The sequence below is a fragment of the Carettochelys insculpta genome, chromosome 2, assembly GCF_033958435.1.
Source record: "Carettochelys insculpta isolate YL-2023 chromosome 2, ASM3395843v1, whole genome shotgun sequence".
NCBI classification, from domain to species: domain Eukaryota; kingdom Metazoa; phylum Chordata; order Testudines; family Carettochelyidae; genus Carettochelys; species Carettochelys insculpta.
In genome coordinates, this window is record NC_134138.1 from 110,956,945 (window position 1) to 110,974,028 (window position 17,084).

The window sequence follows — 17,084 nt, forward strand, 5'->3', positions numbered from 1 at the left end:
TCCCTGTGCTGTCCAGAGAGCCACCTCTAATCAGGGCACTGAGTTCACTAAAAGCTTGGCCGTCTGTCTTCTTCCTCTGCTCCACTGCCTTTGGCTGGGCGGATGCCCCAGGAAAACCCAAGACCCTTTGTCCCAGGCTCCTGGCTAGGAGCTAAGCCCTGCATGTGTAAAAGCCCCACACATTACTGTCACGTGGCAGCCTCTTTTTCCTGCAGCTAAGCTCTGGAGTAGTGTGTGTGGTGAGAGTGCTTTCTAGCCTGTTCACACCTTGAACCTGCAGGCTCCACAGCAGCTCCCAGGGCTGTGCCTTAGTATCTCCTTCACCAACTCGCATTCCCTGCAGCCCTGAGTCCTGCTCCAAGGGAATATGGGGCTGTTCCAACCCATAGGCATTCTCCCATCCTGAGCCACCTCTCCAGTGAGTTTGCTGAAGCCACTTCAGTGAGATCCCTGGACTGTGGTGCACAGTGCATCCGTAGGGCTTAACTCCTTCAAGTCCACACTATAGCTAGGGCACAGCAATTGTCTAAGTTATGTTGGTGGGCAGTGGCCAGCATCAGCCTTGTGATAACTGTATTTGATACAAGTGCAAGCAGGAAGGGACAGGCTGTTAACAGCCACGTGTTAGCAGTGGTAGTGTTGAAGAAATGAGCTCAGCCTGATCATGCCTTCCCTGTGCCTGAGAGCAGTTCCTTTCTCATTCCTTTCACACAATGGCAAAAGGCTGCTGCTGGCCCCATTCTAGTGTGAATGCTAACAATCTGTGGAGAGGGGCATGTGACCCTGCATGTCACTCCACATGTTGCTCCAGACAGACATCGTGCAAAGTGCCAGGAGGGGCAAGTTCATCCAGGAGGCCCAGCCATGAGTGGAGGACAGAAAGCACCAGGCACAAAGGATCAGGCCCCTTGGTCATCCCCTCCTCCTGCTTGTGAGATAGGTGAATGGGAATGTGTGTGTAATCTTAAACATCAGGTAAATAGAAAGAATCCAACTTCACAGAGTTTCTTTTTGACAGGATCTCAGTCAACTTGATGTTATTTTGAATGTTTTCATGATTGGTCACCTCTGAATTCATTTGACTGTGAATAATTTTGTCAGGTGTCCTGTGTTAGCATAGGGAAATACAGTCACAGGTATTCAGGGTCGTCTTCATTATGTCAAGGGACATAAAAGTAACACATATTGCTGCTTCCTGGGCTGGAAATTCTAAGGCACAGACACCTGTGCAAAACCTAATAATTTGATACTGAGTAAAAACAACGTGAACTAATCTGAAAAAGTTTGTGATATGAAAAATGAGGTGACATGCTTTGAAGTGCTGTAATATATACATTTAATTACAGTTAAAAAGAAATCTGACTTTCACGAAAGGTGGTTGTCTTTTAAAATATATTACTTCCATTGGCAGATTTTTGACTTATTTGGTTGAGTTTTTCCTCTACAACTATCTTTGTCTGGTGGAAAGTGGGGAAATTTATAAATAATAAAGAATAAATAGAGTGCCTCTGAGAGAGAGGTATTATTATAGAGAAGAAATAAAATTAGGTCTTGAAAATATTTTCTTATGAAGGCTGTTTTAGCTGGTATGCTTTAGAATACACTCATCCCTTGTTAAATGAGTACTTCATTTACGAGTACTCGCTTAAACGAGGGACACACTTACCTACTTTAGTTCACTCTATGAGTGAACTTCCCCTGCTCATATGAGCTTTACCCCCCTCCCCACGGCTCCAACCCCCCAGTCTGGTCCCCCCCCCACCAACCCACAGCCGCAACCTGCTGCAGCCTGACCTCCTGCTGGCCCTACAACCTGACACCCCACCGTTGCCTGTATTCCCTGCGAGTATGCAAAGTGTTTAGAATTACCACAATTTGTGAAGACAAGGTCTTTACCTCATCAGGTCTGTAAGAGAATGTTTCAGCTATGGAAAGAGCCATGGAGAAGCTTTTTAAAGCGGAAAATAAAATTATAGTGAAAGGCCAAGTGAAATTCATCCTGACCTGCATCTGACGAAGTGGGTCTTTGCTCACGAAATCTTATGCTCATACATTTCTGTTAGTTTATAAGGTGCCACAGGACCCCTCGTTGCTTTTGAAGGTTTGTAATACATGACAGCCTTATGGACAGACTGCAGACAGCCTCAGTTTCCCCTTTAGACAGTTGAAATGAAGCATCAGAAATGTTTTTTCTTGGACAGAAATACCCCTCTTTGGGAATAGGGTATATTAACCTAAAATAAAACATTTAAAAAAACAAAACCCTCACATTCCCAAATCAAAGTCCATCCAGAAGTCCATACAAAAAGAAAGTTTCACTTCCATACTTTGGTAGACTTCTCCAGACCCTATGTTCTTATGACTTGGCCCTTTTAGGATTTTCCACTGGAGCCTACTTACCCCTAGCACTTTCTGATCCCTGAGCATTTTCCCCCCCACCCCCCGCTTGCAGCTTCCTACTGATCTTTATAGGGAAATCACGTGATTTCTTCAAATATTGCATTTAGTAATGAGGGTTGGCTCTCCCCAGGTTTTCCAGCCCAGTTACATGTTTTCATGATATGTTTATTCACAGAGTTTATTTGATATAATTTATGGACGGTGTTACTAATTCATACATATGTACAATGATCTCTGTTTCGAAAAGTTTTAAAGATGGTGTTTAATTGTGGAACTGTCACCGAGGCCTCATTACTTTTATGAAATATTCTACGTTTATTTATGTACTTGATATTTTTGATTTAAAAAGCTTTTTGAACTTTTTTTTTTTGTGTTTACATGTACCATTGTGTGCTCTTTCTTGCAAACAGTGTTCCCTGTAAGCTGAACGCTTGGGCAGCTGCCCAGGAGAGATTCTGGTGCCGCCCAGCTTACTAGCAGAGTGCCCACAGGCACTCGCAGTGTGCAGTGTGTTCTGTTGGTGGTGCACATCTGCTTATGCCTCGATGCACATAACAAAATTTATTCTGCCCATGGAGGGAAAAGCATTAGCGGGAACCCGGCTTGCAAACATTCCATAATTAAACATAGGTCCCAAGCCCTGTGAACTGGTGATGGGCCAGTATCGTACTGTAAACTTAATTCAAGCCATTAGCAGTTGTTTAGCTTGGGAAGAACCCCTTCTGGACGGGGATTCGAGAAGCAGTCCTTCCGTGGAGTCAGCAGTTATTGAATGACAGCTCTGTAAACTGTGCAGTCTTACATGAATTGATGTCCCCACAGTGGACGTATTTCAGATAAAGAAAATAGACTGGTAAGTGAAACTTCTATGTATGTATGTCTTTCATTTCCTTTACAAGTATACTGCTGTATGTTTCAGGCCACACACTTTCGGTCTCCAGTTCTTCAACAGACAGAAAACCAAGTAACTTCAGCTGCAAGTCAACAAGGGCAAGAAGCTGTAACGGATGTTATCCAACAGCTTCTTGAGCTCTCGGAGCCGGGTCCAGTGGAAAATAACCCACCCCAGCAGTCTGGCCAGCAGCTCAATATTGCAATGGGACTCAATCGAGACATTTTGCAGGTAGGGCATATTTATATAATAAGTAAGGTTGACATTCGACAGTGCTGCAAGATATTTCTTTGGCCCATTCTGTGATCAAACTGGTTAGAAGTGAATAACAATAAGTATTTTTTTAAATTAAGATTGTCCTTTTTTGCTTTTTGCTTTTCTGTGGTCCTTGGACCACTTGTGTCACTCAGAAATCTGAATTGTGGCCAACCAGGATGATTATGTTAAGAAATTTTCCATTTGATTATAAATTGAGAATTTGTTCCCTGAGCTGTACCCTGTGATCTTTAAGCTGGAGTGTTTGGATGAACACCATTGCTCCCACTCTTCAATTCCTTCTTAATGCTTTCTTTGTGCTTCCATGGGCCCAGCTGATAGAAAGGGAACAGAACAAGGCAGAAAACATCTTAAATATTGGTCATGGTCAATGTTCCCTCTCATCTTTTCTATTTATATGCAGATTTTTCCATTTGTGTGTGGAATAATTTTTTTATGTCCACCAATGCATGTACAAATGTGCCCCACCAGTAGAAACAAAAAATCTCCTGTGGCCATGCTGCTAATCAGTGAGGCAGCATTTGACTCTCTCCTGAGCAGTTTTACAGGCACATAGCGTACAGGGAACATTCATCCTGGCCCCTTGATCTTTTTAAAATAGATTCAATCCTCAAGCTGAAAAGGTTGCACATCATTTATGTACTAGTCTCTCCTTCTAAGCAGTACCCAACCACACCGTTCATCTGAACCCCTTTTTGAAATACATTCAGGTCTTAATTCTGTAATGCACTGTTATCCCTGTGCAAAGCCTTCTTAGGTCAGTGGGGTTCTCTGCAGGTATGGATCAAGGCCTGTGAGTTGTCTATACTACAAAGTTATGTTGGCTTAATTACATTGTTTCACAGCCCTGAGCAATGTGATTAAACTGACCTCAGTGTAGATACTACTAGGTTGATAACTAGCATTTTATAGTGTAGACATAACTAGCATTTTATAGTGTAGACGTACCCTTATTTTATGAATTTTAATTATCCTCTCCTAACCACCCCCCCATTTGTTATGCTGTGTGGTTACTTTTTCTAGTTTTATGGTTTTAGATGCCTGTATTTTTCAGTACAATTTAATATATAATCATCATGGAATACATATTGTTAAAAAAAACAAAAAAACTCTAGTTCTTACCGTTTTCAAATTAGAAATAATTGGTTAAAATGAGAATTTGAATGGAGATTTCAGAGAAACCACACCATTTTATCTGGACTTAGTAGATTCATTTAGTTTTTTACGGAGTGATTGCTTGTGCATATTTCTGGAAGAAATCCATTTCCAGCTGAATAGTGTAATTAGTTAAAACGGGTGAAGAGCCCACAGCCTGCAGGCTGGATCTTGCCCCCGGCTTACCTTGATCTGGCCCACAGTGAGGCTTGCGGCCTCCTCCCACAGTAAGGCAAGCCTCCAAGATTTGGCTCACTTCTCCACAGCTGGAACCCAAGCTCTGGGTCACCCTGCTGCTGAGGAAGCCCTGAGTCTCAGTGCCCTAGGGAAGGAGCATAAGCAGAGTCCTAGTACCCCGAGTTGAGTGTCCTCTTTTCTTTTTGCTTCTCTTGTGTGTGGCCGCTGATTGATTTTTCTGGTGGGTTGGTGGCCCTGACCCAGAAAAGTTTCCCCACACTAAGTTAAAATATTACTGCTTACCACCTTTGTACAGGAAAGATCTTTGTATCTTTGAACTTTAGAAATTCAGCTAAAATTAGATAGTTGTAAGAAACTTGATTAAGTGACTTTAATCATAGCTATATTGCATCTCATATATGGCTGTTTGAGCAGAGCAAATTTAGAATAATTTGTGGAGTTTTTCTTTCCTAACCTTCTAGTTTTGTCTTGCCTTAGCAAGCCTTAGAAAACAGTGGGCTGTCTTCAATTCCAGTCTCAGCGCATCCTACGGATTGTAGCCAGGCTAAGACTCCTACAACTCAGGATCAAAATCCAGATGTTCAGAATCTTTCTAATCATCAAGCTGACCCTAATAATGCAGAACAAGATAAAGAGCAAGAAAGCCCAGATAAGATGGATAAAAAAGAGAAAAAGGTTATAAAGAAAAAGTCACCATTTTTACCTGGTAAAGTTGGAAATGTTTTTCTACATACAACTTTTGTGCAGTAATAGTAATATCTTAGTTTTCTGTACCACCTTTCATTGTGTGTATAGAAACTTTTAAAACACGTGCAGCTGATATATCAATAAAATGCTCATGGAATTTGAAAAACACTGGTTTTAACAACTTGTGTATGCATGTGCATTGTTTTCCATTTCCTGTACTCCATTTTGTGCATCCAAGTTTGGATTTTTCTTATACATTCTTAGTTCAGACTGAAGATCTGTACAGGCAGTGCCATTACTGCTTCAGTCCCAGTTGGTTGAAACTCTGTGACAAAGCAATACTTAAGATTCTGCTGCTCAGATTTTAATAGTTTTCTGATGTTGCTTTGTTATGGTCAGGATTTGCCTTTCCTTTCTTGGTCTTTGCTTTTGCTGCCTACAGCTGTGAGGGCTTATTCTTTTACACGTGCTTGCCCTTTGAGTGCTGTACTCTAGGTGACAGTGCGCCCCAGCACCCCTGATTGGAGATCTTGGCTAGCAGTACCTGGTTGGGATGCGCATGTGCAGTTGGTGACTTGCAGTGCCTGCAAGTACATTTGACATGTGTCTGTCCCAACTCCCCTCAGTTCCTTCTCAACTGCCCTTAGCTGAAGATGGAGCTTGGAGCAGTGCTTTGCCTCTTCCGTTAGTTTAGATAGAGATAAATACAGAGATAAGTTAGAAAACCTTATCCAAGCTCTCCCTTTCCTGTAGGAGGTTAGCATACTTGTTTGTGTTTCTTCCCCCACTCCTGGTTGGAGAGTGACTTCTTAAGCTGCCTCTCCACCATCCGAGGTTCCCCCAGATTCAAAAAAGAGCATCCCCTGCAGGGAATCTATGCCGTTGTCCATTTGGCACTCCCTCTGTGTTAAATGCTAGGTGAGACACACACCTCCTCCAAATGTGTCCACTGCCACAGTCTCAGGGCTTGTTGTGATCAAGACCTCTCCCTGAAAATTATTTTAACGAAGAAGGCTCTCCATCAGCCTTGGAAACGAGCGAGCCTAAACTCTTGCCCAGGTGCTCTCCCTTATCCCCTGAACTGGCCAAGAGTATGGCTCATTCTTATCGGTGAAGAGGAAGAAACCCTTGTCGTCGTCTTCATTGGAAATGGTCCCTGGCAAGATTGTTTCCACCACCGGTGCCAATTTCCTCTAGAGTCAGCACTATGGACTTTCACAGTACATCGGGCACTGAGTGCACAAACCTCGAATGTGAGGAGCACAGACACAGCTATGCTCAGCACTCTGTGGCACCAGCAGCCACCGCTGATACCTCTACCACTATGAGGTGGATATGGGCATTGGCGTTCATCTGGGTGCTCAAAACCACGTAGCCATTGACCCAATGTCACTTGCTGCTAAATGATGTCACTGCCATGGGCACTCTGGCACCTGCCAAGCCAACAGCATGTAAATGCAGACAGATCTTCAGCACTGTACCATTCAATACCACAACAATGAGGATGACGAGGAGTCTGTATTCCCATGTCATGCCTCTCACCTAAATCACCACAGTGGCCAGATACCCACAAGCAGCCCCCTCAGTTCCCAGGGTTTGTTCCACCATAGATGCCACTGCAACTGCCATATCTGATGCAGTGGCCATCATGGGATGCATGGGGCCATTACACACCACACTACTCCTGCTCTTCCTTGTCTTCCAGGGCACAGATCTGCTCACTGTCATCTTCCCCTTCACTTTCAGCTCTAAGAGATCAGAAGAGCCTCGGGGACATGGAGGATAGCCCAATTCAGGACACTCAATCACCCAAACGCAACCTCTCATCCTCTCCAATGAAGCCATTATACCACCATCATTTTTTAAAACAAGTTGTTCTTAATCACGATATCTGTTCTTGTGGCCCCAACGTGCAAGAGAGCAGACAGGAAATGTTATGTACCAGCATGGCCGAGGCAGCAAACCACAGAGCCAAACAGCCCCATAACAGATCAACCTCTCAGAATAAGGACTCCAGATGCTTCAAACTTTCTGGCTAATCGCAAATGGGACCTCCATGACATCTGCACCTGCTGATCTCTTTTGATCACTTGGGGACTCCCATAAGGGACTTCTTCATGCCCCATGCCAAGGCAAAAGCACCTGGTATTGCTCTGATTGGGGAAAGGGATCAGTGCCTTTTCTCAGTGCCAGGCCCTAATAATATGTTGGTCAGACCAGACAATTTACAATTTTCTTCCCTTACGCCTCCTGCTGTGTTCCCTACACAAGGTCAGACAGTAGCAAGTGAGTCATTGTGGTCACCCTATTGTGCCAGCGTTGTTTCTGATTTCTTCTCTGCATGTCAGCACATCTCTTGCTTCCACTGCCAGCTTTCCTGGAATGCCTCAGGTAGCATGCTGACAGCATCAGGTATCTCAATCTGCATATGCTTCACATAAGAGCTTGGGCTTTGGACATACATCTTCACTAGAGCAGGAATCTTCATCTGCAGTACAAGACATCCTCTTGAGTAGCAGAAGAGTCCATGAGGTGGGTCCTATAGGACTGAATAGAAGCATTTAACTCTGTGGGTAAAGCAGAAGGGTTTTTCAGCTGAGCACTTGGATATCTCTCTTTGTGTGGACTATCTTTTGTCCTTGAAAAGTGTCGGTGCTTGCTCTCAACTCCATCAGGGTTCATGTTGCTGCTGTCAGTGACTTGAACTCACTTGTGGAGGGGAACTCTGTCTTTACATGGCCTGGGTTTTTGAAGATCTTCCTCTAGACTTATCTGCTCTTTCAACCCATTGCTCTGCAATGGGACCTCAGTCTTGTCCTCTTGGTGTTGATGAAATCTTTGTGAACATATGGCTTCCCGTTCCTTGTCTCTTTTCCTTGAAGGTCTCCATCCTGGCATTTATCTTGCAAGAAGGGCAGGTGAACAGGGGACCATGATGGCAGAACTGCTCTCCCTTTTTTACCTTTTTCAATAAGGGAGTGTTTCCCTGCACCCAAACTTTCTGCCAAAGGTTGTATCCCTCTTTCATCTTAACCAACCCATATGCTTACCTTCCTTTTGGAAACCACACAGCTTAGTGGCGGAATGGCACCTTTGCTCCCTCAGAGTATGTCTACACAGCAGCATTATTTCAAAATAAGCTATTCTGGAAGAGATCTTCTGGAATAGCTTGTTTAGAGATAATGCTGTTACACACAAAGGCTGTTTCTACACAGGTCTAATACATGGAGCAAAAGATGCTAATGAGGCATGGATGCAAATTCCCTGGGCCTCATTAGCATAACATCACGTGGTTTGGAGTCTGGCCTCCTTTTCAAAGCTTCTTGTGTGTGGGGGAAGAGGAAGCATGTGTAGACGGTCTGCAGGCCCTTCTTTTGAAAGAGGAGTCCTCATGGAGTCAGATTTTTTGATCCTGGCTCGTTGTTTGTTTTAGCAAGCTATGAAAAAAAACCCCAAACTTGATGAGAATATTACACTCCGAAGTGCCTTGGAGTGTGTGAAATGGGCTCTTCACACCTAACATGCTTCTAATGCCCTAGAAAAATGAGACGTAAGACAATACTGTGTTTTCTCTACATGAGCAATGTATTTTTCAGTCAGGGTAGCTGACTTGAGATAGCTAAACTAAGTTCAAACTCCCCTCTCAATGCCCATGTGGAGGAGGCAGAAGGTGGCACCTCTGTAACGATGCTGCCAACTACAGACAGCCAGAGACACCAACACCTCCTTTGTTATGTAGCACAAAATCTGCAGTTACAGACAGAAGAGCTCTTTGAGGACACTGACACCATGATGTACATCCTTGCAATGGAGGGGACTTCGAGAGTGGTGTTACACTAATAAAGACCATTCAGATTACTGCTAAGATATTAGGGCAAACCTTGGTGTCCATATCACCCATGGCCAGGGGTGTTGAGAGGTGGGACATCATGCCACACAAGGGGTAGGAACATCTCTTCGTGTACCCCCTCCTGCATGCACATGTGGTGGAAATGGTCAGCCAGAAAGAGTGTCAGCATCGGCTGGGGCCTGCACCAACATTTCAGAATGCTAAAGAGCTTGACCTCTTTGTATGGTCTACTCCACAGAGGGCCTACAACTGTGGGTTGCCCACCAGCAGGTGGTGTTGATCCACCACTCTTTTTTAGCTCCTGGGTTTTCCTTGTGAAGTTCCAGGAGCTTCTTCCTGATTCCCACCAAGAATTTGTGGCACTCCTAGAGGAGGGCAAATTGGCCATCAGACGCTCCCAGGAAGCTGCCCTGGAGTCTGCTGATTCAGTTACCTGCATGATAGCAGCTGCCATCATTGTAGGATGCAGATCATGGTTGCAGGTCTCAGGAATTCCCCGAGTGGTTCTAACTACAATCCAGGACCTACCATTTGACTGCTCAGAACCATTTGCAAGAAATACAGACCCCATCTGAACACTCCAAAAGACAATGGGGCCACTGTTAACGCTTTGGGATCTATACCCGCACACTGCAGGGAAAGCCCTTCGAGCCTTTGCCATTTTACCTTAGGCAACGGAGGCACGATTCTTTTTGGCGTGCGGGCCAGAATCAAATGGTGCCAGCTTTGCTCTGCTTTGGTCCAGGACCAGAGGACCTCTCACCAACCCTCAGGACTGATGCACAACATTTGAGGGTGCATCCAGAACACCACTTCCTACACTGAATCCTTTTCCATTTGGCAACTGATTATCCTGCTTCTACCATGTCTGGGCCGAGATCACCTCAGATTGCGGGGTCTTGAACACAGCCGGGGTGGAAAACCATTTCTATTCCCTACCACCTACCCTCTCCATCTGTCTTCATGAAATTTTCTCATGACTAGCTCCTTCTACAAGATTTGCAGCTTCTCCTCGCAGTAAGGACTATAGAGGAGGTACCACAGGAGTTGAGGAGTAAAGGGGCTTCGAAGCAGTCCGGGGACTTTGAAGTACCCATGGCTTAGCCATGTCTACATGCAAGCCAGCGCTTCAAAGTTTGCCACTTTGAAGTTGCCACGGGGGAGGATTAGCTTAATGAAGTGATGCATATGCACCACAGCACTTCATTCGTAGTCTCCCGACACCCTACTTACCATACTCCCTTTGAAGTAGGGAGCTAGTGTAGACACAGCCCATAAGTATTGAAAGAGCTGTCCTCTGTTGTAGGTACTGGAATCAGCTTTGGAAATGGCTGTTCATTCTCTTATTTTTTCATAATGAAATTGACATTTCTAATAAAACAGTGCTATTTTTGATGTTGTCTAATAATGGCTTTCACTATACAGATCTCACTGAGTGACACACCAAAAAGAGGGAAAACACAGCACAAAGATTAAGGCACTGCTGGTGGAATAGCATCACTTTAGAGCTACTTATGACCTGACACTGCATTCATTGCACTCAGAATGCCCGTTTTGTTCTTGGAACTCGGATTAGATGTCTTTGCAGAGCCCTTATTCCTGCACCATGGTCCATGTGCTACTGCGTTAAATTCCAACCCCCCCATGTGTTTGTGTATCTCTCTAAATCAGATACAAATATAGCTTCCAATGATATTCTGAAATGCCCTGGACAATTATAGTAAATTTTCCTCAGGTTTTTAGCAGTCTGAAGACTGTTTTTCACACTCTCTTCAAAATACAGACAAATGAACAAAAAGCAGGCCTATAATCTTGGAATTTTTATAGCAATCCAAGAAGGAGTATAACAGTTCAGAAATTGAAGTATGCTACTGTGCTTATATCCAGCCAGCCATTTTTTTGAGCTGTTTGTTTGTGTTAACGCATGGTATGCTGGTCACATACGCATACTGTACATTAGAATAAAATGTTACTCTAGGGCTGTGTCTACACTACAAACATAACTTTGAAGTTGCTTACTTCGAAGTACAACTTTTAAGTGGAGCATCTACACACGCCCTACTTCGAAGTTAAACTTGAAGTAGGGCACTACTCCATTCCTGGGAATGGAGTAAGGACTTTGAAGTAAGGGAAAAATGTGTGCGGAGACACTGCTGGCTACTTCAATGTAGTGCCTGACTTTAAAGTTAGTTCCTAGTGTAGATGCACCCTAGATGTATTTTGTTGCTTTTTACCCTCCTTTGTTACAGAAATGCTGGTAACTATAATTGAAGAGAATACTTAATTTTATTTTAGTCATATTTCTATAAGCAATATTTACTTTTAAAGGGACAAGTGCTTGTCACTTTTAAAGGGACAAGTGCTTTTTAAGAGTCTTCATTGCTCATTTTCAGTTCTCTTTTGCATCACTGTCAGTTTATCCTATAATTTTTAACTTATAGAAATATAAAGGCATAACTCTGATTTCAGTGCTGTTTATTTCAGGTTCTGTACGAGAAGAGAATGGAATAAGATGGCATGTTTGTCCATACTGCTCTAAAGAATTTAAAAAACCCAGTGATCTGGTACGCCACATTCGAATTCACACACATGAAAAACCATTCAAGTGTCCCCAGTGTTTCCGTGCATTTGCTGTGAAGAGTACTCTCACAGCACACATAAAAACACACACTGGCATTAAAGCTTTTAAGTGCCAGTATTGTATGAAATGTTTTTCCACCTCAGGAAGCTTAAAAGTTCACATTCGTCTGCATACAGGTAAGGCCTGTGAGTTACCCCTGTGGTTTTATATGATATTTGGAGAACCTCCAAGAATAGGGGACAGAGCTTGGTGTGTAATTATGAAGGCAATCAAACACCTTTATAAATATTGAATATCGAATGAAGTGTTTTGTCTTTGACAAATACCTTAAGAATTTAAATGGTAGCCCTGTTGAATTCTTGTATTATAAACTTTTATTCACTAAATATTTTAACTTGTTCATGTACCAGTTCTCTGGTGTGTGCCTTTTTTCACTCCCTTTTTTCCTTCTAAACCACAACTGTTGTTTCCTTCCTTCACACTGAGTTTTTCATATCCTTCTGGAATGTCTACCTGGTGGGTCAGTTCTTTAGCTGTTCCAGGTCTCCAGACAACATCTCTTACTTGAGCTATGAAGTCATAAAAACTTGAAAGTCATAAAAGCTTGTATCCCTGAGTTGAAGGTAGTGCTGAGTACAGTGGTTCTCAGATTACAATTTCTGTGGTGTGTTAGCATGAGGTTCATATTTCTGGCATTCCTATAGGCTTTCCCGTATAGTCGCTACTCCCTCTTTAGTTTGGGAATTTTTGTGCCAAGTTTTCCTCTCATTTATAGTGTGTATGGAAACTTTCCTTTAAAGTTAGTCACGTACTTAAACAGTACGCACATGATCTTTCACTCCTCTCGTCCCGCCTCCCCGCCAAATCAACCTGGAAAAATAACAAAATACACACACCCTCACCCTGGGTACGTCTACACGTGAAGCCTACATGGAAGTAGCCTATTTCGATGAATAACGTCTACACGTCCTCCAGGGCTGGCAACGTCGATGTTCAACATCGAAGTTGCGCAGCACCACATCGAAATAGGCGCTGCGAGGGAACGTCTACACGCCAAAGTAGCACACATCGAAATAAGGGTGCCAGGCACAGCTGCAGACAGGGTCACAGGGCGGACTCAACAGCAAGCCGCTCCCTTAAAGGGCCCCTCCCAGACACAGTTGCACTAAACAACACAAGATCCACAGAGCCGACAACTGGTTGCAGACCCTGTGCATGCAGCATGGATCCCCAGCTGCAGCAGCAGCAGCCAGAAGCCCTGGGCTAAGGGCTGCTGCACACGGTGACCATAGAGCCCCGCAGGGGCTGGAGAGAGAGCATCTCTCAACCCCTCAGCTGATGGCTGCCATGGCGGACCCCGCAATTTTGAAGTTGCGGGACGCGCAACGACTACACGGTCCCTACTTTGACGTTGAGTAGGGCGCTATTCCCATCCCCTCATGGGGTTAGCGGCTTCGACGTCTCGCTGCCTAACGTCGATGTTAACATCGAAATAGCGCCCAACACATGTAGCCGTGACAGGCGCTATTTCAAAGTTAGTGCCGCTACTTCGAAGTAGCGTGCACGTGTAGACACAGCTTCTGTGTGATAACGTCAATCTCTGTAAACACACTGTTATGATTTTACTGTGTAGATTCCATAATTTTTATGCCAGGGGACATGTTATATTATGTAGTATTATGTTATGTTATATTACGAAGGTAATATATTTTCATCTCTTGCAGGTGTTAGACCTTTTGCTTGTCCTCACTGTGATAAAAAATTTAGAACATCAGGACACAGGAAGACTCATATTGCTTCACATTTTAAACACACTGAACTACGAAAGATGCGACACCAACGTAAACCTGCAAAAGTTCGAATAGGAAAAACCAGTATTCCAGTACCGGATATTCCTTTGCAAGAACCCATACTCATCACTGATTTAGGTGAAGACTGTGTTAGTATACACTGTAACTTTCTCGTTGTAATCCTGAAATTTGGGTTTAGAATATGAATGAAGTAGAATACACTATTAAGCAAAGACAGTCTATCTGTTCACGCAAGAAAATGCACCTGCAATTAACTGTTTAGGAGCCAAAGAGAGAGCTGTTTCCAGAGCGTACTTGATGAATTTATAAAGAAGCCCGTTTATATAGCTAGAATCCTATAAAGCTTAACAGAAGAAAATTGGTGAAATATGCAGTGCAGAAAAGGTGAATAATTCATTTGTTTCCTTGAGTTTTTTGAGCCAACACTTAGAAAATATATTATAAAATCTCCTTATTTTAATCACGTGTATTTATGCTACAGTTACACTAAATCCACTAAAGATATATAAAATTGTACGTGGCAGCTCCAGTGAAGTAGTGTTACATTAGTGATAACATTTTACTGAAGGATGGCATATTGATGGAATACATTATAGAAAGCTCACATCGTCTTTATAATTCTATTCTAGAATAGGATATTAATCACTTTTTAAAATTATGATGATGAGTGGTTACTCAGCTTTATGTGAAGGATTGTATTGTAAATAAGAGGTTGGTGACAGTGGATAAAATATTGATATGTATGTACGTACATTTTCACCTAAAAATAGTTGATTTATACTTCATTAATGATGGGCAGTTTTCTGCTTTGACCACCTTAAATTAGATATACTGAACACTGTTGTTTTTAAAACTTCAACCAAAGTATAATAACCCTGCGAGTTTTGAATGAAAAAGATTGAACTATATGTCTAAAATACTCATAATACTCATACTCACATGAGCCTGTTGCTTAATGAAAATAAACCCCACAATTTACCAATAAGATCATAGTTTTACAATTCCATTTTAATTGCTTATATAATAAGTGACTTTACTAAAAGTCCTCTTTAGCTTAAATGTAACTTTTGAGGGCCTTTTAGAGACTCACGTCTAAATTCTCTTCTGTTTTCAGTCATCCATACAAGAGATGACCGTGTGCAGCTCCTCATTTCTCAACCAAAGTCTGAGCTAATCCTGGCTAGTTTAAACTTTTGCTTGATTTGGATTTAAATATGTGTTACTAAAATGTTTTTGCTCAAATATTCTGAAAGGTACAGAGAATTCTGTTGCAGGGTACCCATAGGCTGACAAGAGACAGGGAACCTTAGAGCAGTCATGGCTAGAGTTCTGTGCCATATCAATAGCCCTGTTGGAACGCATGGACATGCTTCCCATTTCCAGATTCTGCCTGGTTCCTCAGCTTTTTGGATATCTTAGCAGACAGCATGCTAGCACGCCTGCGAAGTGCCTGGAGATTATTGGTTTAGCCGTTGTCACTACAAGGTAAGACCCTGAAGGCATTCAGACCCACATTGCTGCAGGAGGACCAGCTTCAGACTCCTTTGCATTCTTCCTTCTTATCACTTGATGAGACTGTATTTCAGCAGGATTTATCGTTTGTTCAGGATGACTTCAGGGTTTGTCAAGACCAGTGAAAGAGAATAGAGAATAGCTACTTTAGTTTATATGCTTTTGAAGTGGTCAAGGAGAGCTCTTTTAGGCTGGGTTTGGCAGAGCCTTCTAGAGGTCCATGTTGAAGTAATTGGACATCTATGCACCTTTTCCTAAAAGAAAGCAATTCTACCCTCAGTTTTTATGAGCTATCTGCCTTTCCCACCAAGGAAACCTAACAAATCTGGAAAATAAGGAAAACACTCAAGTCTACATGATCACTCCCTCGTTTATTTATTGTCAACAGATTCTTAAAGACAGATGGAAAATCTGAAATGGTCTGTTTAACTACTTTATTGAGGATAGAGTACCAGATCAAGGTTTAACAGTTTTTCCCAACCTTATTTTTCCAACACATTATCCTACTTCCTGTATGTTTGGTCCCATATTACCACTGAACAGTGATACACACCCTGCAGTTTACTTCCATTCCCCCACCAATTTCCATTTCCACTATTCCTTTTCAGAGACCATTCTCATGAAGATGCCCTCCTTCAAGAAGTGCGATATATTTTCCATTTGGGAGCTATGGAAGAGATTCACTTTCTTTAGAGAGGAAAGGGTTTCTGTTCCTGCTACTTCCTGATTCCAAGGGCAAAAGGAGTTCTGAAACCCATCCCGGACTTGCAAAATCTGAACTAACATACAAAGTAAATAAGGTTTCAAATGATAATCATAAGTTCTAATACTCTCTTTCTGGATCACAGTAACTGATATGTTTCCTTTGACTTGAAAGACACAGATTTTCATTGCAATCCATTAAAACCACAAGGGATTCTTAAGATTTCTGGTCAGCCATATTCTTTCAGCTCACAGCCCTACCCTTTGGCCTGTCTGCTGCCCTGTGTTTTGAAAATGGATTGTTGTGGTAGCTTTATTCCTGAGGAAAGCAAGCAGTGCTTTTTTGTGCCAGTACTTGCCAATACTGAGTACTGGCACCTCAGCAGCCTTAGCCCTGGAATTTGCTGGGGGGGGGAGAGCAGGGAGCCAGCTGAGTACTGGCTCTGCTCCCCCCCACCCCCCCCCCAAAAAAGGGGGGGGACACCGAAAGCAAGTATGCAAATATTTTCTTACTGGGATGACTGGCTGTAACAATGTTGAGCCAGGCTCCAAGTAGGAGTCAATTTGTCCATGAGCCACTCCCTTTTCAGAGTTGTAGATCTGTTTGTCAAACAGGGCAAGCCATTCTTCTCCCTGCTTCAGAGAACGGCATTTATAAGGATGATTCTGGATTTTACAGGCCATTCCTTCCTCAGGCCAAATTTCAGGCCATGTCAAACATGTCCATATATCTCAAAGCTCATAAACAGTTAAAAATATACTCCCTTCTTGCGCCCTCTCTCTCTCTCTCTCTCTCTCACCTGACTCAGACTTCTGGGGCACACGCCTTCCTTCTCATATGTGGTTCAGCGTGCCAGACTTTTTCATTAAATTTTTGAAATAGTAAAATCCCATTGTTCTCCCTAGCTTATCACCCATTGGATATGCTCATTCAAATACCTCCAGGAATGCTAACCGTGTTGGACAGGTGGATGGATCCATCCAACATATGTATAGGACTGTTTTGCCTCTTCCTTAGCC

The 17,084-nt window shown here is 43.0% G+C and overlaps 1 protein-coding gene across 3 annotated transcripts in view; it reads left to right on the forward strand.

The window, feature by feature from the left end:
* Positions 1 to 17,084, forward strand: part of ZNF236 (zinc finger protein 236) — a 178,311-nt gene that overhangs the window by 80,110 nt on the left and 81,117 nt on the right. For all 3 annotated transcript variants that reach the window (XM_074987533.1, XM_074987534.1, XM_074987535.1), the window contains exons 9-12: positions 3,320 to 3,523; positions 5,399 to 5,627; positions 11,943 to 12,215; positions 13,764 to 13,967. In XM_074987533.1, the coding sequence (XP_074843634.1) occupies positions 3,320 to 3,523; positions 5,399 to 5,627; positions 11,943 to 12,215; positions 13,764 to 13,967 (910 nt within the window). The remainder of the gene's footprint in view (positions 1 to 3,319; positions 3,524 to 5,398; positions 5,628 to 11,942; positions 12,216 to 13,763; positions 13,968 to 17,084) is intronic.